The sequence below is a fragment of the Pseudorasbora parva genome, chromosome 10, assembly GCF_024679245.1.
Source record: "Pseudorasbora parva isolate DD20220531a chromosome 10, ASM2467924v1, whole genome shotgun sequence".
NCBI classification, from domain to species: Eukaryota; Metazoa; Chordata; class Actinopteri; order Cypriniformes; family Gobionidae; genus Pseudorasbora; species Pseudorasbora parva.
Genome location: NC_090181.1, coordinates 13,853,362 through 13,869,024, shown reverse-complemented (window position 1 = coordinate 13,869,024; position 15,663 = coordinate 13,853,362). Strand labels below are relative to the sequence as shown.

Here is a 15,663-nt window from a genome sequence, read left to right as displayed (position 1 = left end):
TTATTGTGGTACATTTTGACCAACTTGACTTAATTTATAATAGATAATCTGTTTATGGAATAGATTCTTCACTAAAGATATTATAACTGTGGAGTATTGTAGCTAGTTACTAAATGTGTAAGCTATTTTTCGTAACAAATGCTTTATTAAAAAAAGAAAGGTAAAATTGGCCATAACGTGATAATATGGAGCTATTAATGTCCTTTAATTAGTAGCCTATATCCTTATTGTAAACAAATGCTAAAGTTAAACACAAACTATGTTACTTTTTCATAAGGCCAAGTACAAGTTAGAAAGAGCTTTAAAGTCACTTTTTTTTGTCTGGTTTATTGACTAAACAATTGGTTTTCCCCATGTGTAAATATGTTATGCTAATAATGACAGATTATTAGGGTAAAACGGCTTTCAGACAGTCCAACAGATGACACAATTTTTTTCAGTATAAGACAATTTTTAGTAAAGTTAATTTTGGCCCGATCATGGCATTTTGATTTAGAAAATTCTGTCAAATTCTGTCTCTGAATTTCCCCCCCCACTCTGCTCGCTGGATAACAACATATTGAAAAATTCATAATGGTTGATCATGACAATCACACTAAATTGTGGCCTCTACCGAAATGGGGAAAAAAGTTTCCAACATTTAAGACAGTTTAGTACATGATGGCCCAGTGTTTTTATAGAGAAATGCAATGTGTTAACGTGATTCATAGGTGAAAACCCCCATTAAAAGAAAACATTCCCACTTAAAGAGAGGCTGGAGTATGGAGATGGAGGGAGGGGGCAGGGTGTTGGGAGTCAGTGATCCAAGGAGCACTTAACAGATTTACATTTAATTTTAGCTAAACCCTTAAGATATTTTCCCACAAAATATATTGGTCACATTAAAAAAGTGACTTTTTTATCAAAAGTAAAAGATGGCATCTTCCTTCGGCCCCTGAAGCAGGATTTTTTATAAATGTGTGGACGCAAATCAGAGGCTAATTTTAAATTTCATAAAGGTATTCATTTTCAAGTAACCAGAGGCAATTTACGCATGACATGCTGCTAATGTATATGTCTCAAACATGCCGTAAAAGGCATGACATTCCTTTGTCTTTGCAAGAATTTCAGACAATGGTCATCTGTGAACGCTAGTTTAATGCAATGCTATGTACAAATATAACTTTATTTGGAGACGTATATGTATTAAAAGGTAATCATTTTAATTCTTCTCACCTGATGTGCTCATTCTTCCTGGTCAATCCCTCCAAATATCTCTTGCGTGCATAATAATTGTGTACATACTTCCTCACATAATAACCATGCCATCTCTGCTGTATCTGCAAAAGAAGGGTAAGTTCTGATTATGAATACATGTACTTGTTCATTATTTTGTTGCCTTTACTATTCCACTGTATGGATGATAAAGAGTAGGGAATTTTGTTTATTTGGAATTGCAAAAAGTATTTAGAAGTTAAAAGACAAATCAAAGTCAGAGCAAATTAAAGAAGTTCCCAGTCACTTTCGAGCTTGCAGTCATTGTCACTCCATGAAGAATGAGAGTGCTAGCTAGTGGCACCATGACAACACCACTGAGGACCCAAAACAAAAAGGACAGATGTCCTTCAAGCTAATTAGGTGCCTAAACAATAGCAGGTAAAAAGAGAAAAAAAATTATAATAAGGCAAAAACTAAACAAAACAAGAATTGCCATTGATCAGTAGTCAATAAATAATTTTAAATAAAGTAATTGCAGGCTTGGATTCTGAGTTCTTTGTGACCTCTTAGACTAGTAAAATCAATGATGCATATTGCTCAATTAGATCTAATACAAATCAGGCCTCCCTTGTAAACACTGATTTATATTAAAAGGCTACCACATTGGCTTTTGGTAAAGAGTGCGATAAACACTTTATAGGATAAAGGAAATGACTAAACAGAAGTGCAAAACTGAATGTACGTAAACTTATGACCACAATTGTATAAAGTGGCATTCATGAAGCTTTCCAAACTAAACAAAACTGACAGTCCATTTTTTTCCATCCAACACACCCAGTCTGTGCTTGAAACTGATCCTTCAGTGACTGTTTTCACAGTCGGCCTTTCTTTTTTTCCTTCAGCAGATTTTTACATTACCGGTGCTTCCCGGACACAGCACTCTATCTTTTACAAGAGCTATAAAAGCTGTCTGTCCTGTTGAGCGACTTCTGTTTGTGTCTAAGTGGTGACAGGACCTTTAGTCTCATATTCTGTGACCCCTGAGAAGAGGTCAAGCTTTGTGTTTCAAATTAGACTCATATAACAGAAGTGGTAGTGAAGAATGCAGGGTGGGCCCTAGATTTAACACAAAATATTTTTGTATAAATCACTTCCTCAGTTCACATTTCTTGTGATGTCCAATCATCACAGTAGAAATATGCAATCATCCATAGAAATGCAACATTCTTCAATAAGCTATGAAATTTTGTAAGACTTATAAAATTCTTTAAAAGTTTCACCTCAGGGAAAAACAATTGTAAAACTAAAGCTTCTATACATACCAATAGCTCTATAAAAGTGCCAATGTATCACTCAAATATAAACGTGTTTGATTTATAGGCTGTGAAACAGAACATGCAAGATTGGTATTGCTACATTTTTACAACTTTAGGCCTTATAAAAGATGAGAAAATATGATAGCAAATTCTTTTCTTTCGAAAAGGTCCATGAGCTGGGACTTGAACTTGGGTCGCCCAAAGCGCAATGATGCAAAATGTTATATGTAACAAAAGTATTTATTAAATAAAACAAACTCAGGTTATTTACAGGTATGAAGAAGGCAACGAAACAGTGTGTTGACATGACAATACCAGACGACTCACTCTGAAAAAAATAAGAGTACCTCAAGATAAATTAAAAATAAATACGGTGTGGTCTGTGTATGAATGAATGTCATGTAATGCACCATCCAGCTCGTCGGAAGCAGCTAGGGTAAGGTGTCTTGCTCATGGACACCTCGACACTTGGTCAGGTGGAACCGGGGATTGAACCACCAGTAGACTACCTACATGAACCAATGAGCCACTGCCGCCCACTGAATGCCCCCCTCCCTGGAAGGCGAGGCCTTGCATCATAATGGTAGATTGAGGGAAAAAGGGTGGAGGTTCTGGAGGTGGACGAGGGACCAGCGAGTCACTGGAAACTGGTAGGGGAGCACAATGAGTTCACTGTACTAAAATGGCCCCCACAGTCACCAGATCTCAACCCAATAGAGCATCTTTGGGATGTGGTGGAACGGGGAGCTTTGTGCCCTGGATGTGCATCCCACAAATCTCCATCACCTGCAAGATGCTATTCTATCAATATGGGCCAACATTTCTAAAGAATGCATTCAGCACCTTGTTGAATCAATGCCACGTAGAATTATGGCAGTCCTGAAGGCGAAAGGGGGTCAAACTGTATTAGTATGGTGTTCCTAATAATCCTTTAGGTGAGTATATATATATATATATATATATATATATATATATATTTATTTATTTATTTATTTATATATATATATTTACAGTGGCAGCTCAGAGATGTACAGCAGCATTTAAGTAATAAATGTAGGCTAATACTAAAACTACATAGTCTTCAATATACAATATACATTAATTGAAAGCTACTGTATAGTTTATTTAAGAGCAGTGAATGATTTTTCTCTTTGTTTTTAGTTGTTTTATTAACATAATTTTAGAGGTGAACACTCTCTTTAAGGACAAGTGCTTACAATCATTAGGCTGCACTGCATATATATATATAAACAGGTATTACACAGGTATGAAGAAGGCAACGAAACAAGGTGTTGAAACAACAATACTGGATCACTCAATTAAAAAAAGAGGAACTTAAATATACAAAGATATTGAGCTCAAGGGCGAACACTGTGCAGATTAAATGAGTGTCAATAGAAACCAATTGGCAGGAAAAACAGAGTAACACAACAAAGTAAATATCTCTGAATATTCTATTTATATATTTTCTATGTAATAGCTATGGAGACATGTCACAGATGCCAATACACACACACACACACACACACACACACACACACACACACACACACACACACACACACACACACACATCAAAATTGTTGAATATATTTAAGCATATTTTGATTTTATGAACCACTTTCACTTTAGATTTCAATGCAGTTATCACACACCAGTAAAATCTGTTTACAGGTTTCATCCAAATCAAATGTGTGACCTACTGACTTTTCACTCACTAAACAGCTAGATAAATATTTACCTTGACAGCCATCTTATTGTAGAAATTCATCTTCATGATAAAATATGCTGTCTGTGAAGAGAAGGAGATAGCATTACATTGTGACTGGGCCCTCTGATGTTTTCCCAACATGCGAGGAATAAAATCCTCCTTATACATAATACATAAAAGTCATGGAGAAGCAGCAGCAGATAAGAGGGTGGAGTGGCAAGTCATACTTTGTATCGAAGGGAAGTGCCTGTTCTTAATACATAATGCAGACATGGCTGGGAAAATCTATGAAAGTCAGGCCGGTAACTAATGGAGATGTATGAAGGTAAAATGCTCTTTGCTGAGTTTGATAATCAATGGAATGCCGCAGAGGATGGACCGACTAAACATTGTGAGGAATATTCACAAGACACAAGACACAAATGATTCAATCAATGGGGCCACAATCAAAAAGAATTTTGATATGAACTGCTCTATATGATGGTAGAGGAAAGATTTATGATTACAAATGACAAGAAATCAGACAAAATCATGTCAAATGTTGTTTTGTTTTTTTGTGTGTTTTTTTTAAAGAAAATATTTATGGAACTCTTGGAAGTTATAAAAAAAAAACAACCACTGTAAATTATAGAAAAACATCCCATATTAGACAACCATCTGTAGGTCATGATTATACATACAGCAGAAAACAGAGAAAACAAAAATTTCCAAAACAATTAAAGTCTAATGTAAAATCTATTACCACAAAATCCTTAGGTTTTGTTAAAAAAAACAAAAGAAAATGAAGACAGGAAAAACGAGCACTAATTTGTCAGCATCTTTAAAACTTGGACGATATAAAAGCATTCCATTGGAAATCAATACGGATTGTCAAATTACAAACTTACGCCAGATATATGTAAGTCATGGCATGCCTGTTAACTGCTAAATGTTAATGAGGGATATCATAACATAATCAATATTACATGTCTTCACAACTTACCTTTACCCTTTGTCTGAAAAGCACCCGAGTAGTGAAACCCCGCCATATTTTTTGTATTAGTGTTGCGTTTTTATGCAGATGGCTGAAAAATAAAAGAACACTTGAAAAGTAATTATACTTATGTATTTTCAGACATTTTCATTAAGTCAAAACTTATTTCCTCAAAGTCCCCTGTTTTCCTTCTGCCTGTCCGTGGTAGGTCTTGGACAACTGTACATTTGCATTCATCATTAACCACCCTCTAAATGCATGTCTATGGCAACTCTGAACTCAACATGGCCATCAATTTCCAAAAGGCCATTTATAACTCACAAAAATCAATGCGTATAGGGACGGTGGCAACCCTGGAGCTGCACTCAAGAAGCCTAGATTGCGCTTAATTAGCCACTTAACACATTGATCAATTAACTAAAGTAATCTAAATTAACCTACTGTCTGGGAGTTTGTCTGCTCACTTCACAGAAATATGTTGAGGTTACACACTGTAGCGCCCTGTGCACTGGCTAATTCTTGCATTTAAAGACCAAATGCATTAGATTTAGGCTTCAGCGACCACTTACAGGTATATGCTGAGAATATAGAATGATACGCCTGTCCACATTAACACATCTGTCTACCCTATACAATATAGATCCTAAAACTGTCACACCTATAGAGTGCAACAGTGCCCGCCCACTTTTTCAGTGGCCTTGGTTCTTGGGTCTTCACTAAAGAGTTATTAACCATGAACCAAATGAACCCGCTACAAGGTGAATTAAAACATTACAAACTTTGATTTGAAGCAGCAACAAAAAAAGATTAGGATCAGACATAAAGACAAAGGTAAAACACTTCATGGTTTTAATAAGGGAAGAACTCCAATCCCATAAACTACTGCAAAAGACATAAAATAAGTGGATAAATATAAAACAATTGATAGAAATATGTTGATTATGTAGAAATATTTTAAATGTATTATAAAATATGCATATACATGCAACAACAAATAAATTACGTCGGCATGAAATAGAAGTTGCAATAGTCTTTTCTTTTACTATTTTGACATATCCGAGTGAAATGGCTTGAAAAAGTAGGACAGGACTTGATTTGTCCATCTGGAATTGATTGGATGGTTGTGGTTTGCTATTGTGATGTCATGTGAGTGACAGGTTGTCCTGCCCTTGTTCCAGTAAACACATGATCATAGAAGAGAAGTGATGTTGCTGCAAGAGGGAGGGGAAGCTATTTTGATTATAATGACTTAGTAGCTTGACTGAATGTTGACTTGATTTCATTATTTGCAGCGCTTCATGGGAATGGGTGGACGCTAAAGAGTTGCAACAAGAGATGGTTCCCTGATCGATTTCCTGATTGGTGGAGATTTTTTGACGGAATCATTGGTAGTTTTCACCAAGAATTCCAGTTACGTGTATATTTAAATAACTGAGGGCTAATGACTTTAACAAAAGCATTTACCACCGATTAACAACCTTGTAGCTCATACTAGTTCTGTCTTTAAAGGTTTATAAAAGGAGAAAATGAATGGGATTTCAATCAATGAAAATTAATGAATTAATTAATACATTTGCATAATTATACATAAAAAGTATTATCTAGCCTAAGGAATAAACTACTGTAAAACAGAACCACCACTTATTTCCCCCCTAAACAAACAAATAAACAAACCTAAACTTTAAAAGTTAATTCTTTGTTTGTACACGCTGAAAAACATATTGTCAGATGAAATGAGATGTCTTACCTGAGGTATGCCCTCACTTGACAACCCCTAAACCAGCTCTGAATTCTGACTGCAGCCTCATTCTCTTTCTGTCTGCTTTCCTCCGCAATCCTGTAACACGAGAGGCTTTTACTGAGTTCACCGAGTTAAATGTGTCCTCTAATCACCTAACTTAGAGTAGACGTTTCACCAATATAACGTATGTCTGTTATTCTTATGCAAAAACAGCTGTGAGGAAAGAACTCGTTGACATAAACGTTCTGATATGCGCATTGTTTCTCGCCTGCATCGAGCACAAGACCGTTCTCAAATGTAGCGAACTGAATAATTTATATTATTTCATTACCTGTTTCTGATGAAATATTGCTTTTTGATGTAATCAACTTGACTGTAAAGTTTCACAAGTCTCGCCATGTTTCCGGATGTTTAGGGGTATCCATGACAACGGAAAGATCCATGTGCACGCGGGGTAAAGCCATGGGTAAAGTCTGTCGCAGTGAAGGAAGTGAAGTGCATGCGCCCATTCTAATGAGCGGGAACAGAACGAGGAAAACGCAACGGCCCAGTTCAAAGTTGGTAGAGGTTATTCTTCTCAATAAGTCCTTAAAAACGTTGGCGGTTTTGCCTCAAACAACTAAACGTTATGCATATGGAAAACGAATGTTTGGATGTAATTATATTCCTGTGCTTATGTGATTTCCGGTTGGACCCTCGTTACAACCATTTCATGTATCCAAACCGCAGTCAAATGTATTTAATTACATAAGTATTTTACTTTTGCAGGCTTTACCATAAAATGTATATTAATGAGTATATTTACTTTCTGTAAACTAGTACAACTATAAACCAACTTTTTTTGTTTTCTTTAAAAATTGTGTTAGTAATTAAGGCAGGCCATATATATTTGATTATTTAAATCATTGCATTGCTTCATATAGTAAACATACGGATAATAATATCTTACTGCAAGAGAACATCCTGGTTATAACATGATTTTGAACAGATCCTTTGTGATAACTGACAATTTCATATTTTCACAAACCACTTCTCTCTGTTTTCAGATATTCTGTCTGGATGTGATATAGGCAAGATACAAGACGTCTTGTGAGTTCCCGGCAATACAGATAACCGCTGACAGACGCCAGCCAATTTGCTGTCCCGCCGCACCAGAGCAAAGCGTTAGAAATATGGGCAGAGGAGTGACCCTTTGGCTGTGTCGCCCATCCATCCGAACCCGGTGGTGGGCTGGCCACCGTGGTAATTGCCTGCGAAACAGTGTTTTGACAAGCCAGACGGGTGTAAGCCATCATTCTAGCAGCACGGTGATGAGGTGTCACCTGGAGAGAGCTGTTGAGAGCCCACATGTTTACATGCAGCCAGGTGACCCAGTTTTGCCCTGCATCAGACCACCACTACATTCTTCACATTGGTTTCACTTCTCTAGATCACACTTTACTGATTATGTGAAGCACTTTGGATTGCATCAAGGTTGAAGGGGGTTTCATATTCTGTATTGAAGCTTCTCAAAACATATTTTTTTGACTTATATTTGTACCAGCGAAAAATCTTTATGAACCCGTAAAAAAACAATTCCCATGCTATAATTAAAATGTAACCCTCCTATATAATAAAAAAAAACGCCAGTTCGGAAAAATAGTAAAACACCTCATTCAAGTACTATAATTTTTCTGAAATTTTCACTCTAAACTGCCACACATTTTTCTTTTTCCACGCAATGGGGTGACCATGTAATTGCAATGATGGCCGTTATTGCTTTTGGATGATATCACCTTCCTCCTCTCCTTTTGTTTCCCTTAAAGGATAAAGGTATGACTGTTCTGCTGCAAGAGAAAATCATATTTTTATTAGCTTGCCTTTATCTGGGGAAAAAGGTAATGAATTGAGTATTGTGTAAGATGGTTTAATCTGCAGGTGTTCTATCATTATTTGCAGTGTGGTTCCACTGAGACAGCAGTAATCCATTAAGAAGGGGGCTGATCCTGCGAGGGGTTTGATGAAGTTGAGGCTCCTCTGCCCCATGCAGAAGGGCGTTTAGTGCTGCCGGCTCCACTGCTATTGTGCAGGGATATATCACCTGCATTCTCACTGTTTCATCATAGCTCTCCTTTCCTCTACTCTCTAAACAATCTGCAGTGCTCCTGACTGGGTGACCAATGGAAAGGCAAACTCTTTTCTTCTTTTTTTGGTCCCCTCAAAATATAAAAGAGAATATTATTTTATACAGTGCATTTATACAAAGCTTAAAAACATGATTATGCTTCAGCTCTATATGACTTCATTAAAAACTTACACTACCACGCATGATGGGATTATCATGCAAGCTATAAGTACAGCGTGTACGCCTGCTGCTTATTATTCATAATCAGGTAATTCATGTTATTTTCCATCCTCCTTCTGTTTTGCATTTCCTTTCTTCCCTCTTCATCTTCTCCTGTTTTCTCTGGCAGACATAATATCAGCTAGAGGAGTGCTCTGTTTCATGTCCTGAAGAAAGGCTTAGCTTACGTTTGATTGAGGTCTCTCCCATCTCACTCAGGCGCTGTGTTTGCGGATACGGCGCCAGAGAAGCAGATGCAAGGGCCTATTTGATGGCGGCAAATAATAAAACGTATCATTTGCGTTTGCAGTTTCTCCTCCACTGTATCAGGCGCACAGATGCTACCGTGCAGTTTTATTTGCCAGAAATCATATGGACTGTAGTTAATGGAATAGGGAGTGTTTGCCATCCAATTTTGAAAAGAGCTGAAGAGAAAATAAATCAAGCCATGTTGCTCTCTGTTATCTCGCTTTGGCTGTGAACGTCCACCGTAAGCACAAACTTGCTTCTTTTTATCGTTTTACCATTCATCTGTCGGTTACCCCTTCATGTCTCTATTGAGTCAGACTGTTTTTGTTTTGTGGCTGCTGTGTTGTTGTCATATAGGTATTGCCTAGAGGCCATGAAAAAAACTCAATTTAAATCCTCCTGGGCAATGTTACACCATAGTTGTATTTCTGAAGTGTTTACTTTCACTCTCAAATCCTTTTGTAGGAGAGGAACGCGAGACTTGAAATATTTGCAAAAAGTAGAATGGCTCTGTGTTGCCAAGATTAAGCAAGACTTTGATTTCTGAAGCTCACCAATGCCAGAGTTACTGTGCTGTTGTTAATAATGGCGGTTGAGAGTGAATAAGACTACAAATCGACTGGGATTTGCTTGTCACAGTGTTGTTTGGGTTTGAATTTTATTGTCATACAAATCCCCTTGCATGCACTTTTCTTTTGTCTAGTACTGTACTTACACTCACTGAAATACAAAATGACATTTCCTTCCTGCAGGGAGCATCTTTCTGATGATAAAAACATGACAGTGCATTTATTCAAACATGGCTGTGTAGTGTGAATTGTAATCAAATGTGACGACTTTGTTTGTGACTTTGGTTTGGATTATTTCAATTTTTGTAGGGCTGAGATTATGAGGCAGCATGGTTCAATCTACCTGACTATTCTCATAGTGGCGGGACAGTTTAATCCAAATATAAAAAGAAGAGTCATCCAACCAATCAATCATATATATATATACAGTGAGGAAAATAAGTATCTGAACACCCTGCTATTTTGCAAGTTCTCCAACTTGGAAATCATGGAGGGGTCTGAAATTGTTATCATAGGCACATTTCCACTGTGAGCATAGGCGCCGATACCGTGGGTGCTCTGTAGCTCGAGCACCCACGGAAAATACCTGCCAGTAGGCTACATTCATTTAAAATTAAACATTCAATTTGGTGCTATGTCGCTTACAGTCGCCTGCTCCAATATCCTATCCACCAATTTTACTGTGTGGACTTGTGTGACATTGATTCTTAAAAAAAAAATTTTTCGGTTACGTCTCAGTTAAACTTTTCATCTCCAAACCTGTCTGTATTTGTGAGAAGTGGCGCTGTCCTGATTTGAAAGATGTGCTACTTTACGGCTTTATTATCAATTAAATAGGTGTGTATGTTTGTGTCGGCCGCTGTCCATTTCCTAAGGTTCTGAAATGCAAAAAATGTTTGACTACTTTTTTAACGTCTATTTTTAAAGGGCACGTGCGCCCATGAGCACCCACGGAGGAAAACATAAATCGGTGCCTATGACTGTGAGAGACATAATCCAAAAAATAAAATCCAGAAATCACAATATATGATTTTTTAACTATTTATTTGTATGATACAGCTGCAAATAAGTATTTGAACACCTGTCTATCAGCTAAAATTCTGACCCTCAAAGACCTGTTAGTCTACCTTTAAAATGTCCACCTCCACTCCATTTATTATCCTAAATTAGATGCACGTGTTTTAGGTCGTTAGCTGCATAAAGACACCTGCCCACCCCATATAATCAGTAAGAATCCAACTATTAACATTGCCAAGACCAAAGTGCTGTCCAAAGACACTAGAGGCAAAATTGTACACCTCCACAAGGCTGGAAAGGGCTGCGGGGAAATTGCCAAGCAGCTTGGTGAAAAAAGGTCCACTGTTGGAGCAATCATTAGAAAATGAAAGAAGCTAAACATAGGGTTGGGCATCGTTTTGATTTGAACGATTCTGATTCCGATTCCGATTCTTACTTTCGATTCCGGTTCTTTTCGATTCTCGATTCCGATTCTTTGAGGGGTGGAGTCAAAACATGTCACATCGATATTCAATGCTATTTTCAATACCACGGGGGAAAAACGCTGCATATACTGTCAATTAGATATTTTTTATATACATTTTTTTTTTGTCTGTATTTTGAAAGTCTAGGCAATCAAACATTTCTTCTGAAGAGATCACTTTATATGATAAAGCTTTTAAGCTTTTTCTCATATATAAACATTGATCAATTACTATTAAAATTATCTCACAAATATTTGTTTACTCAATGTATTTTTTACAATGGGGTAATTGTGTTGCAATAGTTTACACACAGCACAAGTAAGCTTGATTTTGAATGGTAAATTGAATAAACAAAGATACATATTACAAAAAATAGCACAAATAAATACAATAGAATAAAAGATATAAATGAAATAGACTGCTTTATTTTTTCAGGTAGGTCTAACATTCAGGTAAGAAACTGAATAAAAAAACGCAAAGTGGCTAAATAAATTTAAAATAACATTGGATAATGTTTTTGCACAAAATTAAATAGTTTCATATAAAACCATTAAAGTTAGACAAGTTGATCAGTCAAGAGCAGTGTGATCGTTTGTCTTTTTGTAGTTTGACTTTAAATAACAAATGACTGCTGTCCCTTTAAGAACTGCGGCACTCATTGATCCTGAACACTGTTCAGTCCGTCCGTCGTGTTCAGAAGGTTAACCGGGCTGAATGAGAATATGTGGCTGCGTGTCAACTCGCTGTCGGTCAGAGAGGAGAGGAGAGGAGAGCAGCTGGGATCGATTGTGTAGGCTGAGCAGGCTATCGTATCTTTTCAGATATTTCAGTATCGATATTTTTGACAACACTAGTTGCACTGTGCCGACCCAGGCTTTTAAAAGTGAAATAAATCCACACTTCAGAGCCGCTTACCGGGCTTCCATGACTAAAAGAACAAGCGGGCGCGCAAGCACCGGAAATCAGTTGGCCATGGAAACCAAAACTTGCGCGCTTGGAACCGAAGATCGGAACCGAAAATAAATTTTCTAAACGATTCCAATGGAATCGTTATTTTTTAAACGGTTCCAAGTTAGAACCGGTTCTCGATGCCCAAACCTAACTAAACATGACTGTCAGTCTCCCTCGGACTGGGGCTCCATGCAAGATCTCACCTCGTGGGGTCTCAATGATCCTAAGAAAGGTGAGAAATCAGCTCAGAACTACACGGGAGGAGCTGGTCAATGACCTGAAAAGAGCTGGGACCACCGTTTCCAAGGTTACTGTTGGTAATACACTAAGATGCCATGGTTTGAAATCATGCATGGCACAGTTTCCCCTGCTTAAACCAGCACATGTCCAGGCCCGTCTTTAGCTTGCAACTTACCATTTGGATGATCCAGATAGGTCATGGAGAGTGATGAGTACCATCAAAAGAACACCATCCCTACTGTGAAGCATGGGAGTGTTTTTCTGCACATGGTACAGGGCGACTGCACTGTATTAAGGAGAGGATGACCGGGTCCATGTATTGTGAGATTTTAGGGAACAACCTCCTTCCCTCAATTAGAGCATTGAAGATGGGTTGAGCCTGGGTCTTTCAACATGACAATGAATCAAAGCACACAGCCAGGATAACCAAGGAGTGGCTCTGTAAGAAGCATATCAAGGTTATGGCCTATGTGGCCTAGCCAGTCTCCAGACCTAAACCCAATAGAGAATCTTTGGAGGGAGCTCAAATTCTGTGTTTCTCAGCGACAGGCCAGAAACCTGACTGATCTAGAGAAGATCTGTGTGGAGAAGTGGGCCAAAATCCCTCCTGCAGTGTGTGCAAACCTGGTGAAAAACTACAGGAAACGTTTGATCTCTGTAATTGCAAACAAAGGCTACTGGACCAAATATTAATTTGAGTCAGATTTTCCTGATTTTCTCAGGTGATCAGATACTTATTTAATAGTTAAAAAATCATACATTGTGATTTCTGGATTTTTTTTTTTTTAGATTATGTCTCTCGCAGTGGACATGCAACTACGATGACAAATTCAGACCCCTTCATGATTTCTAAGTGGGAGAACTTGCAAAATAGCAGGGTGTTCAAATACTTATTTTCCTCAGTGTGTGTGTGTGTGTGTGTGTAGGGCCGGGACTCGATTACATTTTTTTATCTAATTAATTAGAGGTTTTGTAATTAATTAATCGAAATTAATCACATTTTAATTGCATATAAATATTTGACCTAAGAACAATGAGAAGTAATTTTTCACATGGATTTTTAGTATATCATTGAATAATGACTGAATACATAAGCTTAATCAACAAAATATTGTTTATTTATTTCAGTCCAGCAGACCAGCGCAATGTTTGCCATTAAGTGTAGCAAAAGCATATTTGTGATATTTGAGGCTCAATGTGCTGCGGTGATACCCAAATTCCTTGTTGTAGCTTGCACACAACCATGCTCTTGTCGACGCTTCCATCCTTCCAAAAAAAAAAATCCCATCCACAGGGGCAAGCAAAGCGGTCTCATCAGCTTCTTCGTTCATGTTCAGTATGGTTTGTTATTGTTGTGACTTGTGAACGCTAGTTGGTGTTCCAGTATAACCGGTCCGTTGAAACTCATTCATTGAAAAACGTTCCGTGGTACAAAAATAAGTGTGGTTAAAATTATGTTATTTTTTTTTGTGTGTAATTAATCTTAATTAACGCGTTAAAGTCCCGTAATTAATTAATCTTAATTAACACGTTAAAGTCCCGGCCCTAATATATAAAACATTTAAAATATAGATCTGTAAAAAAAAGGGAAAAAAGCAATTATGTGTATGCACAATTATTCATATAGGCCTATATTTTTGTTGTATTTTATAGGTTTATATTAGATAATACATTATATTTTATATAGCCATAACATATTGTAAAATTTAATATATCGATCTATTAAAAGAAAGAACCATTATATATTTTAGATATATTTATATACATTTATAAGAATTTATACATTCACAAGTGTAAATAAAATACATAAATACAATCAAACCAAAAATTATTCAGACACCAGCCCCGATTGTTCAACCCCGATAAAACGTAGCTAAACGTTTTTTAAATGGAAATGGTGGTGCATTAAACATCCTGTTTTGATGACGTAAGAGTTGCAACTATGGCAGCTGAGATTGAGCCATTTTTTGTGTTCTTTTTGAAGAATTTTTTAAGCCTGATGAAATCGATAACAATACGTGTATGCGGTAATGCTGCAAAATACGCTTGATTTTATAGTCACTGCACTTGTCGTCCAGAATAAAAGAGAACATCCGAATCGAGTGAAGGGATTTGTGGAAACTGTGCTCCCTAATTATTGTGCTCCAAAATTTGTCTCGATTTCAGGATGAAAAGTCAAAGATATCAGGTGAAGATATCCACTTACAGTAATGCAATACACAAAAATATATAAAGTAAACATATTTAAAACAGATTAAAGGGCAAAAGAATTATAAAGAACAATATGTAACACGTTTAGGTCTTACTAGTTAATACATTAACATTAACAAACAGTGAATAGTAATAAAAAAATGTCTTATTTGATAACCTTACGTAAAAAGCAACTGTTGGTTAGTGTTAGCTCAGGTCCATTTTAATAGTGTTATTAAATGCTGAAATTTACATTTAACTAAGATTAGTGTATGCTTTATACGAATTTTTCATTGTCAGTTTGTTAATGAATGAAAAAAAAAGTGTGTGACTAAACAACAAAGAATCAGAACATATTCAAACAATATCTAGGCCGGGCATGTAATTTAGTCCAGATCAAAAAATAAAATGTTTAAGTTTGAAAATGAATAGCCTTAAGTCTTAAGTATTAAGTATTTGGTTATGTGATAAGCACCTTAGGGAATACAGAAAACTGAATAGCTATGTGTTTAGTAGCGTGAGTCTGCTTTTTTTTTTACAAAGATTGCCAGGGAAACGACTGTATTTCAGCTTATGATAAGCTTATGATTATTGCTGATCAGTTGTTGTGCTATGATATTGTAAAATTTACAATTATATAATCAGAGGAGTATAGAAAATGTTAAGAAAGTGTCACTCCACAATACACTGGAAAAAACAGTTAATGTCTCCAATTTAAAACT

At 36.7% G+C, this 15,663-nt stretch overlaps 1 protein-coding gene and 1 long non-coding RNA gene across 2 annotated transcripts in view; one reads left to right on the top strand and one right to left on the bottom strand.

Annotated features, from left to right (window-relative positions):
- spata17 (spermatogenesis associated 17) overlaps positions 1-7,429 on the bottom strand; it is a 42,297-nt gene extending 34,868 nt beyond the window's left edge. Inside the window, exons 1-5 of the mRNA XM_067454544.1 lie at positions 7,270-7,429; positions 6,945-7,034; positions 5,207-5,288; positions 4,255-4,305; positions 1,216-1,319 (exon numbers count right to left, since the gene is read on the bottom strand). Coding sequence (XP_067310645.1) covers positions 1,216-1,319; positions 4,255-4,305; positions 5,207-5,288; positions 6,945-7,034; positions 7,270-7,337 — 395 coding nt within the window. The 5' untranslated portion in view covers positions 7,338-7,429. The remainder of the gene's footprint in view (positions 1-1,215; positions 1,320-4,254; positions 4,306-5,206; positions 5,289-6,944; positions 7,035-7,269) is intronic.
- Positions 7,376-15,663, top strand: part of LOC137090584 (uncharacterized) — a 36,557-nt gene continuing 28,269 nt past the window's right edge. The window contains exons 1-2 of the long non-coding RNA XR_010907905.1: positions 7,376-7,495; positions 7,985-8,303. This is a non-coding gene — a long non-coding RNA (uncharacterized lncRNA). The remainder of the gene's footprint in view (positions 7,496-7,984; positions 8,304-15,663) is intronic.